We start from the raw sequence: 13504 nt of genomic DNA on the forward strand, positions 1-13504 counted from the left end.
TTGACATTTCCATAGCTGCTCCATGAAGTAAACACTGATATTAAGTAACTAAAATACTGATGACTTCTAGCAACATTTGAAATTTTTACTCTATGAAACTCTTTACGTTAAAACATTGAGCCTGAAACCAAATTAGTGTGCTGCTTTTTTGGGGGGGTTGGGGGTGGGGGGCCAACGTAAGGCTCTTTCTCATGGCCTATAGACATAAATGTCTATAGGCCATGAGAAAGAGCCTTATGTTGGAAGGATTAGCTAACAAATTAAATCCCTTCCAAACAGCAGAAACCATACATGAAACTGTTTTTATATGACCATCCAGTAATGCAAATATGTAAATGTGCCCTTTTATCTTTCAGGTTAATTTCACTAAAAGTCCTTAACAGCATTGTGTTGTTGGGCAAGTCATGCCAATATGTAAAGGAGGCAAAAATGGAAGAGAAGTTGTTCAATCCCCCCCCTACTAGCACCCCAGGCAAACCACTCAGCAAACCTCAAAGCAAATTTAAATCTCCTCAAGGTAAGTTTAACTGCTTGTTCTGATGATCAGTGAAAAGGAAACTGTTTCCAGAATAAATTTAATATTCAGTCAGCTGTTCCCCTCTCTGCTGTTCAACAGTACCTTTACCACAAACTGTACCAAATGATAACTATGCTTTGGTTCACATGTTAGGACTGTGAGCATACACCTAGCAGCTGGAGCACAGTTCTGTAAACAAAATAATTATTTTCCATTATTCAGTGCTTCATCCTTCACAGACGTTAATATTCTCCACTACAATAAAAGTCCACCAGGGTATGGGAAAGGAGGTAGGGAAGCAAAATAAGAACTAGTACTGACTTTGTGTGCATGTCCGTGCGCATTTAGAGGAGCACCTTCTTGTAAACGCTGATATTTCACATTTGGCTTGAGCTCTGACAATACTGACATTTCATAAGGAATGTTCCATTGAATTCTTACAGAAATGCAGGCAAAATATGACATGCAGCAGGTACAATTACTTAAAATTGTGATGACGATAGGAAGATTTCAGGCAGCTTTTCATTCTCCAAGTGAGATTAACGTTAATTCTCTTGGTCTGAGATTTGCCTTTTTTTTTTGTAGTATATAAGGTGGTTTTCTTAGTCTTCTGCAGTTTATATATAGCACCTTTAACATCAGTATTTAAAAAAAACTGTTGTTATTAATAAATAACTTTAATGGTATATTTTATATCCCTCTTTGACATAATATGGGGGAAAACAGAAACCTTCACTGTTCTGATCAACAAAGTTGGATTGTATATCATCTCTGGGAAGAATCCAGTGGAAGCCTCTGAGAATTTAACAGTGAGGCTTTATTGTGTTCTACTCTGTTAGCCAAAGACTTGAACAGCATGAAATTTAAGGTGTTTATTAGACATCATAGTGTCTCGCCAGCAATACTAGAGTTGAGTCTGTCAGCATTTCAGTTATAAAACCCTATATCTCAACTGTGTCAAATCACATTGAGCTGAACTTAGTGCATACATTCATTTTAAAATGGCTTAAATCCATAACATTGGTTTTTTTGGTTATATGGTGAAAAAACTTATGTACAGTAGATCTGGATGCTTTTTCTAAGCTTTCACTAGAAAATGTTGCAGTATTACAGTAATTTTTTCTTAAATTATAAACTATGTTAATACTTCATTTGGATGTGGGACAATAATTCATGTTTTAAGGGTTGACCATTAAAACTTACCAACAGTTCCCGGTAAATACATCCTGAAGACTATTTTTAGCTGAAGCAGCAGTAAGCTTACCAGGTCAGTCCAGCAGAGAGCTTATGCCTCAAATGACAGAATTTTATAAGAAGCAGAGACCTATATATTTCTGTGAATGTTACTTAAAAAATATTCTCAGCTTCTATAAAATCCTCAAAGGTAGAAGAAGCTTAATTCTTCAATGCCATCACTTCATTTTATAAATACAGTGACTCTTAACAACAATTGTTTCCTTGTAAAGCCAGATCATATGTAAGAATTTTTATAGTTTGCCTTCACTCCTGTCTGTTCATTATTATTGCAGAATTCTGCATTATTGATTAATCCCTGTGTCCCAATTATAGGCTTGAACAGCACAGCATCTATTGCTAGCAATATAATCACTAATGTCAATGAATTCATCTAACCTACTTTCCTTCAGCCTATAGTATAAGGGTAGTTTATTTTCCTGAGAGTTTACACCTTTCTCATAGGAATGTATACAGTTGCAATTACCCTGGGTAAAGTTTGAAACTACTCTTGAAGAATAAGCTCACTAATTAGACTGGTAACACTGCTCTACAGCCAAAATGCTTCTGAAATAACTGTAGTCAAACTTTACAAATTCTGGGTCACTGAGAACGAAAATGATGCTTAAAATTGTTGATTGGCTCTAGTTTTCAAGATATGCTATTGGGTCAGTATATACGACCCTTGACTTGGGAATAGCGGAGGATAAGTGAGTTATAAAGGGAAGGGATCTGAATTTAAACCAGAAATGACCAAAAAAAAAACACTTTGACTGGATCTATGAATAAATCTATGACTGGGTTTGGACAGTACTTGCTTTTTAGGCAAAACAATGAATGATGCAATCTGAAGCTGGTATTGCGTCATACATGATATGAATTACATCATGTTATTCCTAGAAGTCATGGATGATGCAATCATAACGAAGCTTACATCACTCTGCTGAACAGATTGCCCTATATCAGCTCTAGAAATCATACAGTGTCGTGCTCTCTTATTTGTCAGTGTTTGATTTTGCAAAGGGACACATTTCTGTTTAGCCAAAGTGAGCAGAGATGCATCATACTTGTGTGAACAGTGCAGATAACTTCTGCTATGTTTGTGGTGAAGTGACTTTTGCATCACAAAAGCGCAGTTATAACCACTATGGTTAAGAAAGCCTATCACCTTTATTTTGGCTGCAAAATTGGAGATCAGGACAAGAGGTGGGCCCCACACATATGCTGCAACACTTGTGCAACAAATCTTCGCCAGTGGTTGAACAGGAAAAGGAAATATATGCCTTTTGCAATGCCAATGATTTGGAGAGAGCCAACAGATCATACCAGCAATTGTTACTTCTGCAAGGTGCCTCCAGTTGGGAAAGGTGTGTCAAAGAAGAAAAAGTGGACTGTGCATTATCCAAACATTCCATCAGCTATACGCCCAGTACCCCACGGAGAAGGATTGCCGGTTCCTGATGCACCAGAATCATTCTCACTTGAGTCAGACGAGGAAGAGGATGAAACTTCTGGTCCTGAACCATCAGTGTCACAGGACCCACATTTTCTCCCATCCTCCTCCTCTGAACCACACCTCATAACACAAGGTGAACTGAATGACCTTGTCAGGGATTTGGAACTACCCAAGAGTAAGGCAGAGCTGTTGGGCTCCAGACTACAGCAGTGGAATCTCCTGGCAGGTGATGTTAGGGTTTCCATGTTCCATGACCGTCAAAAGGATCTTGTCCCATTCTTCTTCATGGAAGGTGATCTTGTAGCCTGCAACAACATCGATGGTGTGATGGCAGCCCTCAACATCGTTCACGATCCAGATGAGTGGAGACTGTTCATTGATAAAGACGAGTCTTAAAGCTGTTTTACTGCATAATGGCAATGTTTTGCCATCAATTCCAGTTGGTCATGCAGTCCATATGAAGGAAACCTATGACAACATGAAACAACTTTTGAGGTGCATAAACTATGACCTACATCAGTGGCAGCTTTGTGGCGATTTGAAGGTTGTTGCTCTCTTGCTTGGTCTGCAGACTGGATACACAAAGTACTGCTGTTTTCTCTGCGAATGGGATAGTCGTGCAAGAGATTCCCACTACATCAAGAAAAATTGGCCTCTCCGACAGTCATTGGAGCCTGGGAGGAAAAGTGTTCAGCATCCACCACTTGTTGAATCAAGGAAGATTTTGTTACCACCCTTACACATCAAGCTGGGTCTGATGAAGAACTTTGTCAAGGCCATTGACAAAACACAAGCAGCTTTCAAGTACCTCCGTGGAAAATGTCCAAGGTTAAGTGAAGCTAAGATAAAGGAAGGTGTCTTTGTTGGTCCTCAGATTCATGAACTTCTTCGAGATGATGCATTTGACCATGCACTGCGTGGCAAGGAAAAGACGGCATGGAAAGCCTTCCAGTTAGTGGCAGTAAATTTTCTCGGAAACAACAAGGCAGACAACTACAGGTTGTTGGTGGAAAACCTCCTCAAGGCATACAAAAGCCTTGGTTGCAACATGTCACTAAAGATACATTTTTTTGCACTGTCATCTAGATTTTTTTCCACCGAACTGCGGAGCAGTGAGCGACGAGCACAGCGAGCGATTTCACCAGGACATTGCAACAATGGAGAAACGCTATCAGGGCAAATGGAGCCCATCAATGCTTGCAGACTATTGCTGGACAGTGACAAGAGATGCTCCATTTAATGAATACAAGAGACAAGCCAAGAAGCGCCGAGTAGACACTAAATAGGACTAAACTATGTACATAATAGTTTTTTGCCTTTTGTTTCATAATAAATTTTAGTTATATAACCCTTTTGCTGATTTTTAAAGTGTTACATAAACAGGACAGGTGAAATATTATCATGTAAAGCAACCATAAACACATGAAAAGACCTAGGTTTACAATTTATGATTAAAACTCTACTATCTACACAATATACATAAACATCAAATGTAAAAACTTAAATATCTTAGAAACAGTAGCCAATCAGTTGTTTTGTCATATTTGAATTCAGCACATCAAAATACATAATAAATAGCACATTTTATCTCTGAAGCAGACGACTTCTCAAAAATTGTAGACCAGTGTAATCATTTTTAAATTGAACAGTGGTTTCCTCTGGAAATTATTCAGTGGGAAGATACCTACCTACATATTGAAGCTCTACAGTGAACCTTGTTATGATTGTTCTTCCCTGGTGGATGCAGTATGTTTTACTTACATAAGACTTTATTAAATTACTCCAGAGATTGGTTATTTTCCTAAAAAATATACAAATGACTGGAAGAGGTGATATGATAGAGAAGCGGCTTTATAACTTTGTTGTCTGGAGCTAGTAATTATACGGTTTTACACATTGCTGCAATATTTCTGTTGCAAACCCCTATTTTGATGTTTACTACTTTTGTCAGAAAATGTTCTCTTGGCTGGGTCCTACAGCAGTTTCTCAAACCAAGCCAGATGTTTTTCAAAAACTCCCTTAAAATATGTTAATCTTGTTTCTAAGAGGAGAAAAAAAATAACTTGTCGCTCTTCCCCTTTGCGATGGGGAAAATCATGCATTTTCAGCTGTTTCAAAAATTATATTTTAATACAGCATAGAAATGTTAAGTGTTCATACATAACTGCCTTTTTAAAAATTGTATTAATAAACCCAATGTTCAGTTCTATGGAAACAAAAGGAATCCTAACAAATCGGGGTTCAAAGAGTTATTTGGGGATCCGATGTTATAAAAATACACACGTTAATTATTTTACTGTATCTGAACCTTCTCCATGGGATAAAACTTAAGGCATCCAGCTTTCATATGCAGATACTTAGGGATACAATCCTGTCACTGGTAACATAGGTAGATTCTTTCACAGAAATCAGATCTGTTACTGTTGTTGATTGGGATCATTTCAACTGGCTTCAGATGGGATGGATGGAGAAAACAAACTTTTATTACACAAACCATCAAAAACAGGCAAGTAAATCAGAAACATACCATATGGCTTTCTGTAACATGCCACAATGATCATGACCTTTATCTGCTTGTTTTATTGCATTCTGTTGTTCCTTAACATTGGATGACGTATGGTATATTCCTGGCTTTCCTGGACTTCTTTATTTTGCTGGATTTGTATTAAAACGTTACTGAAAATTCATACACAATATTTTATTGCATTAGTAAACATTCTAGGATCCTAATGGCAGTGGTAACAAAAAGTGAAGTGGTTTGACAGTATATTCAGAAGTATCCGGTTTCCAAAACTGGTTAATTTATTTTGTACTACTTTTACTGTTCACATGGCTAACTTTGTCAGCCCTCAGTGCAGCTTTGATGATGGACAGATCTGTCAATTTCAAATTCATTGATGTGCTTATACAATTAACACATGTTTTAAAAATTCTGATTTTTCTGCTCTTCCAACAGGAATTCCCACAGACGAAAGTTTCTCTGCATCAGTTACCAATCAGCCTGTGCATCAGAAGGAAAATCCTACATCTTTACTTGTGACAAGCAACTCTGATCAATTCCTGACGACTCCTGATGGAGAAGATAAAGATATAAGCCAAGACAATTCAGAATTAAAACACAGATCTTCAAAGAAAGATTTGTTGGAGATAGACAGGTTTACTATTTGTGGAAACAGAATTGACTAAGTTTTCTGAATAGATGTGCTTAGGATACTGAGCTATTGGGACAGCAAATGCTACCAGAATGGACACTTGCCAAAAAAAAGGCACTTAAATATTTATTTAAAAACTTAAATTATTAATGGCAAACAAATATTAATTTTTACAAGTAACTAGGCTTGGTAGCTGGTCAGATCAAGTAACAGAAATCTTTAACTTGGCTCTTTGGAAAATATAATGGATTGTGAGAGTCTCTTGTCTATTTGACAGAGCTACAGTATCGCTGTCTTGGAAGTAGACTGAAAAAATCAAAATCCTGTTCTGCTTTTTGAAACCATGCTTCCAGAACATATCATTTTTCATCAAGGTCTCTCCAGTACAAGGATATACCTGGGAATATGTGACAACTTTAATAGGAAGCTCATCTTTCCAGTCTCATGTTGTTTTCATAAACAGCTGCAGATTTCAAAACTTGTACTTATCAGCGAACACATAAAAAAGCACTGGTAGATTAAACAGTAAGTCAAGATAATTATTCTTGTCACCAGAAAAATCTTTGAAGATGTATCAGAACTGATCAGAATAAAATACTACAGTATCTTAAATGAAAGACCCACTGCATAGTATTTTATCTAAAATCTAAACCAGCGAGGGAAATGGATCACAAATACAAAGAAATAAAGTGAAGGTTCCGCATAACTGGGCAAACTCAGCTTCATCATTATTCTGTTCAATTACAATGTGTTCTGCAAGGCAAACTATATACATTTATAAATTCTATATGAAAAGCTTTTTTAAAAAAAGCTGTGGCTTGTTTTTTGCAATGGGAATCATTTTGTTACAAAGTGACACTTCTTTATATTGAGAAAGGTAGCGTGAACTGCAGCCAGCAACACCAGTGTTGCATTAATTCCAGATAATTCCAATGCAATGGAAGAAATAATTACTCACTACATTTTGGTTTAAACAAGTTGATAAAAATGGCATCTCTATATTAACTTAGCTGGAAAAATTGCCCATAGAATAGTTATCAGAAGTGTCCATTTTAATTGATGAATTTTAAGCAAACTTAAGTAGATATGAATAGCTTTATTATGAAACGCTTGGTTTTATGAAGGTGTAATGCATCTTAATTTCTGGTGTGTGTGGCAATGTTGGGGGAATTGATGAAAGGCATGTTGAATCCCTCAAGAATGAACTGCATTTCAGCTCAATAACTAGGCTAGAGAACTGAATCAAAAGACAATCTTTCATCCAGTGATGAATCCTACATTTGCTGTTAAAATGTAACATTAACCTCTATTTTCAAAAACCTTTCAAAAGATTTAAGTTGATGTCTGCTAAGTTATTTCCCTTGGAATTTTATTTTGGTTTTTTGATATGATACAGATATTTCAGTGATGAACAAACCACAGGATTTCTTTTATTAACTAATTTGTAATCTATTGGAGTTGAAAAGCCAAAGTTTAATGTTTGATTTATGAATAGGAAATGTGGAAGAATACATGCTAATGCCTAAAATCTGCAAAGTTATATTAATATGACAGAACAGAGAAATATACAGAAATAATGTTATGAAACAGATCAGAATGTAAAGTTGTCATGAAAAATGGCTTTACCATACAAGTCAACATCTGCTCTAAAGGGAGCCTCTTGCTGCCCCTTCTCCTCCCCCACCAACAGCAGCTGCAGTAGTGTCCAGAATCAATTGAAATGGTTGGGGGCTAGGGGCGGGGTTAAAATGCTTTTATTTTGGGTGTATAATATGCTCATTAAGAAATTTACACATTCAAATTCAATTCAGATCATCTGTGAATTTTTCAATTATTTAGCAGTTGCTAAAGGAAGCTTAGAATGATTTTCATCTGTTAAATGACATTCTGTACCAATTTTATAAGTGCATCTTGTGTGAAACTCAATAAAATTCAATTTCGTAATCTTTGTTTTAAAAAAGGAAAAGAATGGACTGGATTTCTTTGCAACAGTTGTCAATTTTGAATACTGCAATGTGACTTCTGCATATTCTGGTTTCACTATGAAGAACGTATTTTTTGCAAGCACAGGACAAGCCGCCTACTTTAGACCTGGTTTTAATACTGGTTTTGTTCTTGTGTATTCATCACTATGTCAAACCCACAGGAGGTACTAATGTCAGCCTACTGTTAATCTGAATGCTAATTGTTTAGAGACAGAATCAAATTGAAATCCAGTCCATTTTTTTTTTAAAGTACGGTTTTTTGTTTCAGTCGCCCTTGTATCATCCTGTTAATTTTTGTGTTTTTTCATCCCATGTTCCTATTCTTAGTGTCTTTCCTCCCTTACTGTAAGAAAGGCCTACACAAACATGGGGAACTGACTATACAAAGTATTGTCAAATGTAAAAGTAAAAAAAAAAAAAAAAAAGCCCAACTCTTCATGATAGAAAAGTTAGTTGCAGTAATAGCAGATTAAAAAAAAACTTCCTATAGAAATATGATTTGTAAATATGTGACCATTTAAAATGCAACCTATTAAATATATTGTATTTCCATTTATTCAGTGAACACACTTCACAGGTGACTTGTAGCAACTACATAGTTAGGGTTGTGTTCTAATGGGTCTTAAAATGGGATATACATTCCTTTTTTTCCTCTAAAATATCATGCAGGCTTAGTTTGTATGGTATCTGGATTATTTATGTACTTCATACAAACCATACATACTTGATTTCTCTTCAGAATGTTTTAATAGGAAGTCTTTGAAATAGAGCGCTTGCTGAAATTTTTCCTTGTCATCCTACTTTGTACTGAATGCTGTCTGTCCACATAAAACTTTTTCGAGAGGTGTGCTAACTAGAACAGGTGCAAATGTAAATCTGATTGATGGGAACTAGACAATCCAACCTTGACTGACTGGGGTAGGCCGCCAACTCGCTTTCAGTAACTACCCATTTATGTCAGATTTTAGCCTACAACAGGATTGCTGCATTTCTGCTACCGCACAGGTTTGGCTTTCCCAATCCCTTTCAAGCATTAAAAAAACCTAGGAAGCTAATAAACCAAAAACTTCATTGCAAAGCACTTAAGGTTGCTACATACAATATACCTGACAAATCTCCCCACAAAAGCAAAGAAATTAGAAGTAAATATTAATGCCTACCTATCCAGACCCTCTATTCCTCCACCTGCAGGCACACATCACTACTACTATACACTACAGACCATATCCTGCAAATTTCAGAGCTCCCTAGAACTGCCAGCCTTCCATCACCCCTCTAACTGCCCTTCTACTCAGTCCGTTATTAGATTACCCTCTCCAAACATAATAGACTACTGCACCAAACTTGATTAGTGTTGGAGAATATACAATGTGGTAAAGTAGCATTACAGAAGGATGAAAAGTGGGGAGTTAAAGTTGCAATGTGTGGTCTGTGGCCCTCACTTGGTTTTAAGGTCACTTTAATTCTGAATGTGTGTCCACACTGGGATTTAATGCAGTTTAACTAATCTGATTTAAATTCACAGTTTTCATTAATTCACATTAATTTTTCTGAGTGTCTCCAGGTAGATAAGCCTGTCTGCATTGCAGCTGGGAGCCTGCCTCCCAGCCTGGTAGACAAACTTGCACTACTGGGACTCGAGCTGCATGCTGAAAATAGCAGTGTGGATGTGTGGTTCAGGCTCTGCAAGCCCACCTGACGCTGTAACTCCTACAGTTTCTCGTTCGCTATTTTTTTCCTCTCTGCATTGTCCCCTCTTCATCCTTTCTCTTCCTAGTCTGTCTGCTCCTGGTGCTTTTCCTAGAGTTGGTGAGGAGGAGCATGTTTCTGATGGATGGACTTAGACAAGCAGGGAAAAGTCAGATGTGCTCTAGATTGTAGTTGGCCAACCAGTTTTACTGGGTAGATATGCAGTTGGGGAGGGAGAAGTGACCAGTCTTTATAACTAACTTATAGCTAACTAGCAGATATTTTCCCTGGATGGTCTTTAATCGAGTTCTGAACCACAGCACAGTGTGGGCTTACGTTACTACTGAACGATCAGCCTGCTCCATTTTGCCACAAGTTGTGTTCTTGTAATTTGTACTGTACCAAGCGGTCTACTGGAGGTAGCCTTGTTACCTGGTGCAGTGTAGCATCTGCCATTGCATGCCTTGTGAGAAGGAATAAATGAGTCATTATTTAAATAGAATAATATTTATAAAATATTTACAAAATGATTACAAAGCACTCACAGGTGCCTTATAGTTAAATCTCTCCCCTGCCTAGATTTGTAGTGGGGGTGGGGGTCAAAATGCTGTTTGTGCATTTCTAAGATGCTGTCACTTGCCACTCAAGAAACTTCATATATCTCAAGCGAAGGGCAGGAAACTATGTAGATCCACAGGTAAGTTTATAAAATGAGGCTCCTGTATCTCCTTCCTAACTTGCATACAGTTCAACAGTTTCAGCAGATGTGTAAAACTTAATTGCCTAAATATGACTTTACCAAATGTGTAATTACCAAAAATGGATGTCATGTTATGGCCATTTCTTTATTCATACAGGAGCACGTTTGACAGATATTTAACATAATCGATCAGTATGTGCAAATCTGATGTATTAAAAAGCGCTCCTTAGTTCCCATGAAGCTTTATTACAAAGGGAAATGAATGAAGAAGTAGATAACCATGTAAAAATAGTAACTGAGAATATATAGCAAAAATAAAGATCAGAAATGAGCAAGAACTTGTAAAACAATGTACTCAAATTATAAATATACCTTACCCAGGGCTGATCCGGTAGCAAGTTTTTATTTAGCTAAATGATATCTTTAGATGTGAATTCAAATTTTAATTTTAATTAGGCTGGCACCTCTAAATGCATCTCATTTTCAACTGCCCAAGGAAAAAGAGGAAAGATGTTTTAATAGGTAGCCCCCTTTTATGTATTTTATTAGAAATAAGTAAAATGTTAGAGGTTTAACTTTTTAGCTCATGTTTTACAAACTAATACCTGTGGATTTTGAGAGAGAAATTAAAAGGTAATAGTTTGGCTTCAGCAATAGTAAAAGCAGACTTTTGGGGGGAGGGATGTTACAAAAGGCTACAGTGTGAATGACAAAGTTAACGGGAGCCAATGACGGTGAAAGGAGCTATTAGAAGATGCTTACCTGGGCTTCAGACCAGTAAAGCAGTAAGTCATGCATGATTTAAGCATGTGAGAAGTGGGAATACTCACTCAGTTACAAACATGCTTAAGTGCTTTGCTGTATCCGAGTAATACAAAGGTGTGTTTGAGAAAGAGTTGTTGATCAGAGGGCAATTGTGAGCACACAAACTTTTTGTTGGACTGTTTGAATATCTGGTGGTATTGGCACCAAATTGGGATGTAAAGTTCCCATTGCACCAGGCTCTCTTAAATGGTTAGTTCCCTGGCTGCACACTTAACATTGATTCTTTGAACATTTAGTCTGCACCTTGAAGGAAAGAGCACTACATCCTTTGTAACCTTAGTCTAGTTACGTTCTACCATCTTTCCTCTGTATAACCCCAGAAGTGATTTGCTGAAGTCAGGGGAAGCACAGTTGCAAATACCAGCCAGGCCCAGCTATGTATTGGGCATCCCATTTATTTACATTTATGTGGATTTCATTCTCTTTGCTTGCAAATTTCAGTCATCCTGTCTTGTTTTATTTCAGATTATTGAGAAATGAATAAATGGGCATGTGGAATCCACGTATCCCAAAAAGAATTGAAACCAGATTGCCCCAGCTGTCTTTAAGCTAAAATGAATTGCCAAATGAATTTTAAAAGCACACATAGAAAACTGATAGTGTGCACACAAGATGCTTTTGTTGGTCTTTACCAAACTTTTCCCATAGGAATGTTTTATTACGCTATGAAAGGTTATGCAGCCTTTCAAACATTCATCAGACCAAGCAGAATTTCCCCTCAAGGCAAAGTGGGTTTTATAATCATGAGTGTTCTGTTAATTTGTCAATCATAATTTAAAGGGTTATGTATTGTGTAAATTTTCCATCTTTAGTGGTTTGATTTTGTTTCCTTTACTGTAAATATCTATATATTTTTTCATTACAGTTTTAGTAAAGCAACTTGTTTTTTGTCATGCCAGTAAATCCTGTCTTAATGAAGTAAGTACTCACTTTATTATGGCAAACTTCAAATGCTAATTCACAGCTGTCCAGTTTTGTAAATAGGAAATATGAATTTATTTATTTTTGGTGGAAAGGGAGGACACGAGTGAAACAGACTTTATTCATAACTACTCATGTCCTATATAAAAGTAATACAACTCAAATTGTTCTGCCACCTGAATGTTACTAAAATTGAGTGCAAAAGAGTGACACATTTCTGCCTTGCAAATCAGGACACACTCTAAGTGAGCAAAGAAGTCTCAAGCACACTTAATCAACTGATGAAATCCTGGCTTTGTGTTGGAATTGACTTCTTCCGAGATATTCAATGGACGGATCTTTCCTTCTCATAATGTCCTTTTAAATAGCTACTGTTTGCATATTAGAGGGCTCGACTGTGTTCATTCTATTGACTTCAAGAAACAAATTACCTTATATGACTTCTAAGCAGCCATCTGAAATTTATTTTCACTAGAAGGGCCTTAACTGACTTATTAACTTATGCAGCTAGACCATCTCTCATAGTTATGAAACCTAAAAGGTACCTCTGCATATTAGGAGGCGTCACATGAACATAATTCATGGGAAGGTGAAGTTAAGCAGTTTGTCTCAGATGAATGGTGTGGAGATTTCCTAATGAAGCTAAAGAGTTTTTTCATTTGTCTCATCTCTAGCATAGCAATAAATTTATCCACCTTGTAAATTAGAGCTTGTTAATTCTTTGTTCCTTGGTAGCACGTTGTGTTTTCCCCATCACAAACAACAGAACCTGCAACCAGAGAGGATCTAAAATTGAGCTGTTTGAATATGTAAGTGGAAACTGAAGCTCGTTAAACTTGTTCCAGATCTAGTGATGGATCTATAGGTAAATCTAAAAATGGTAGGGGCCCTGGGGTGGGGGGATTTGCAATATTGGGCCCATTTTCATTTTTGTAACAATGTGAAAGAAATCAATTACCAAGTTATTTGGTCTTTCATTTCGCATCTCCCTCCCCTGTCTTCAGAGCCAAATGTCAATGCAGCTGT

The 13504-nt window shown here is 36.9% G+C and overlaps 1 protein-coding gene across 6 annotated transcripts in view; it reads left to right on the top strand.

The window, feature by feature from the left end:
• TAPT1 (transmembrane anterior posterior transformation 1) overlaps positions 1–13110 on the top strand; it is a 111389-nt gene extending 98279 nt beyond the window's left edge. For 2 of the 6 annotated variants that reach the window (XM_039540582.1, XM_039540583.1), the window contains 2 exons: positions 357–517; positions 6163–13108. In XM_039540582.1, the coding sequence (XP_039396516.1) occupies positions 357–517; positions 6163–6392 (391 nt within the window). In that variant the 3' untranslated portion in view covers positions 6393–13108. Of the gene's footprint in view, positions 1–356; positions 518–6162 lie in introns of all 6 variants that reach the window. The other 4 variants (XM_039540587.1, XM_039540588.1, XM_039540585.1 and 1 more) reach the window with 2 other exon arrangements.
• Positions 13111–13504: the final 394 nt, after the last annotated feature.

This window comes from Mauremys reevesii, linkage group 5 (genome assembly GCF_016161935.1).
Source record: "Mauremys reevesii isolate NIE-2019 linkage group 5, ASM1616193v1, whole genome shotgun sequence".
Taxonomy (NCBI): domain Eukaryota; kingdom Metazoa; phylum Chordata; order Testudines; family Geoemydidae; genus Mauremys; species Mauremys reevesii.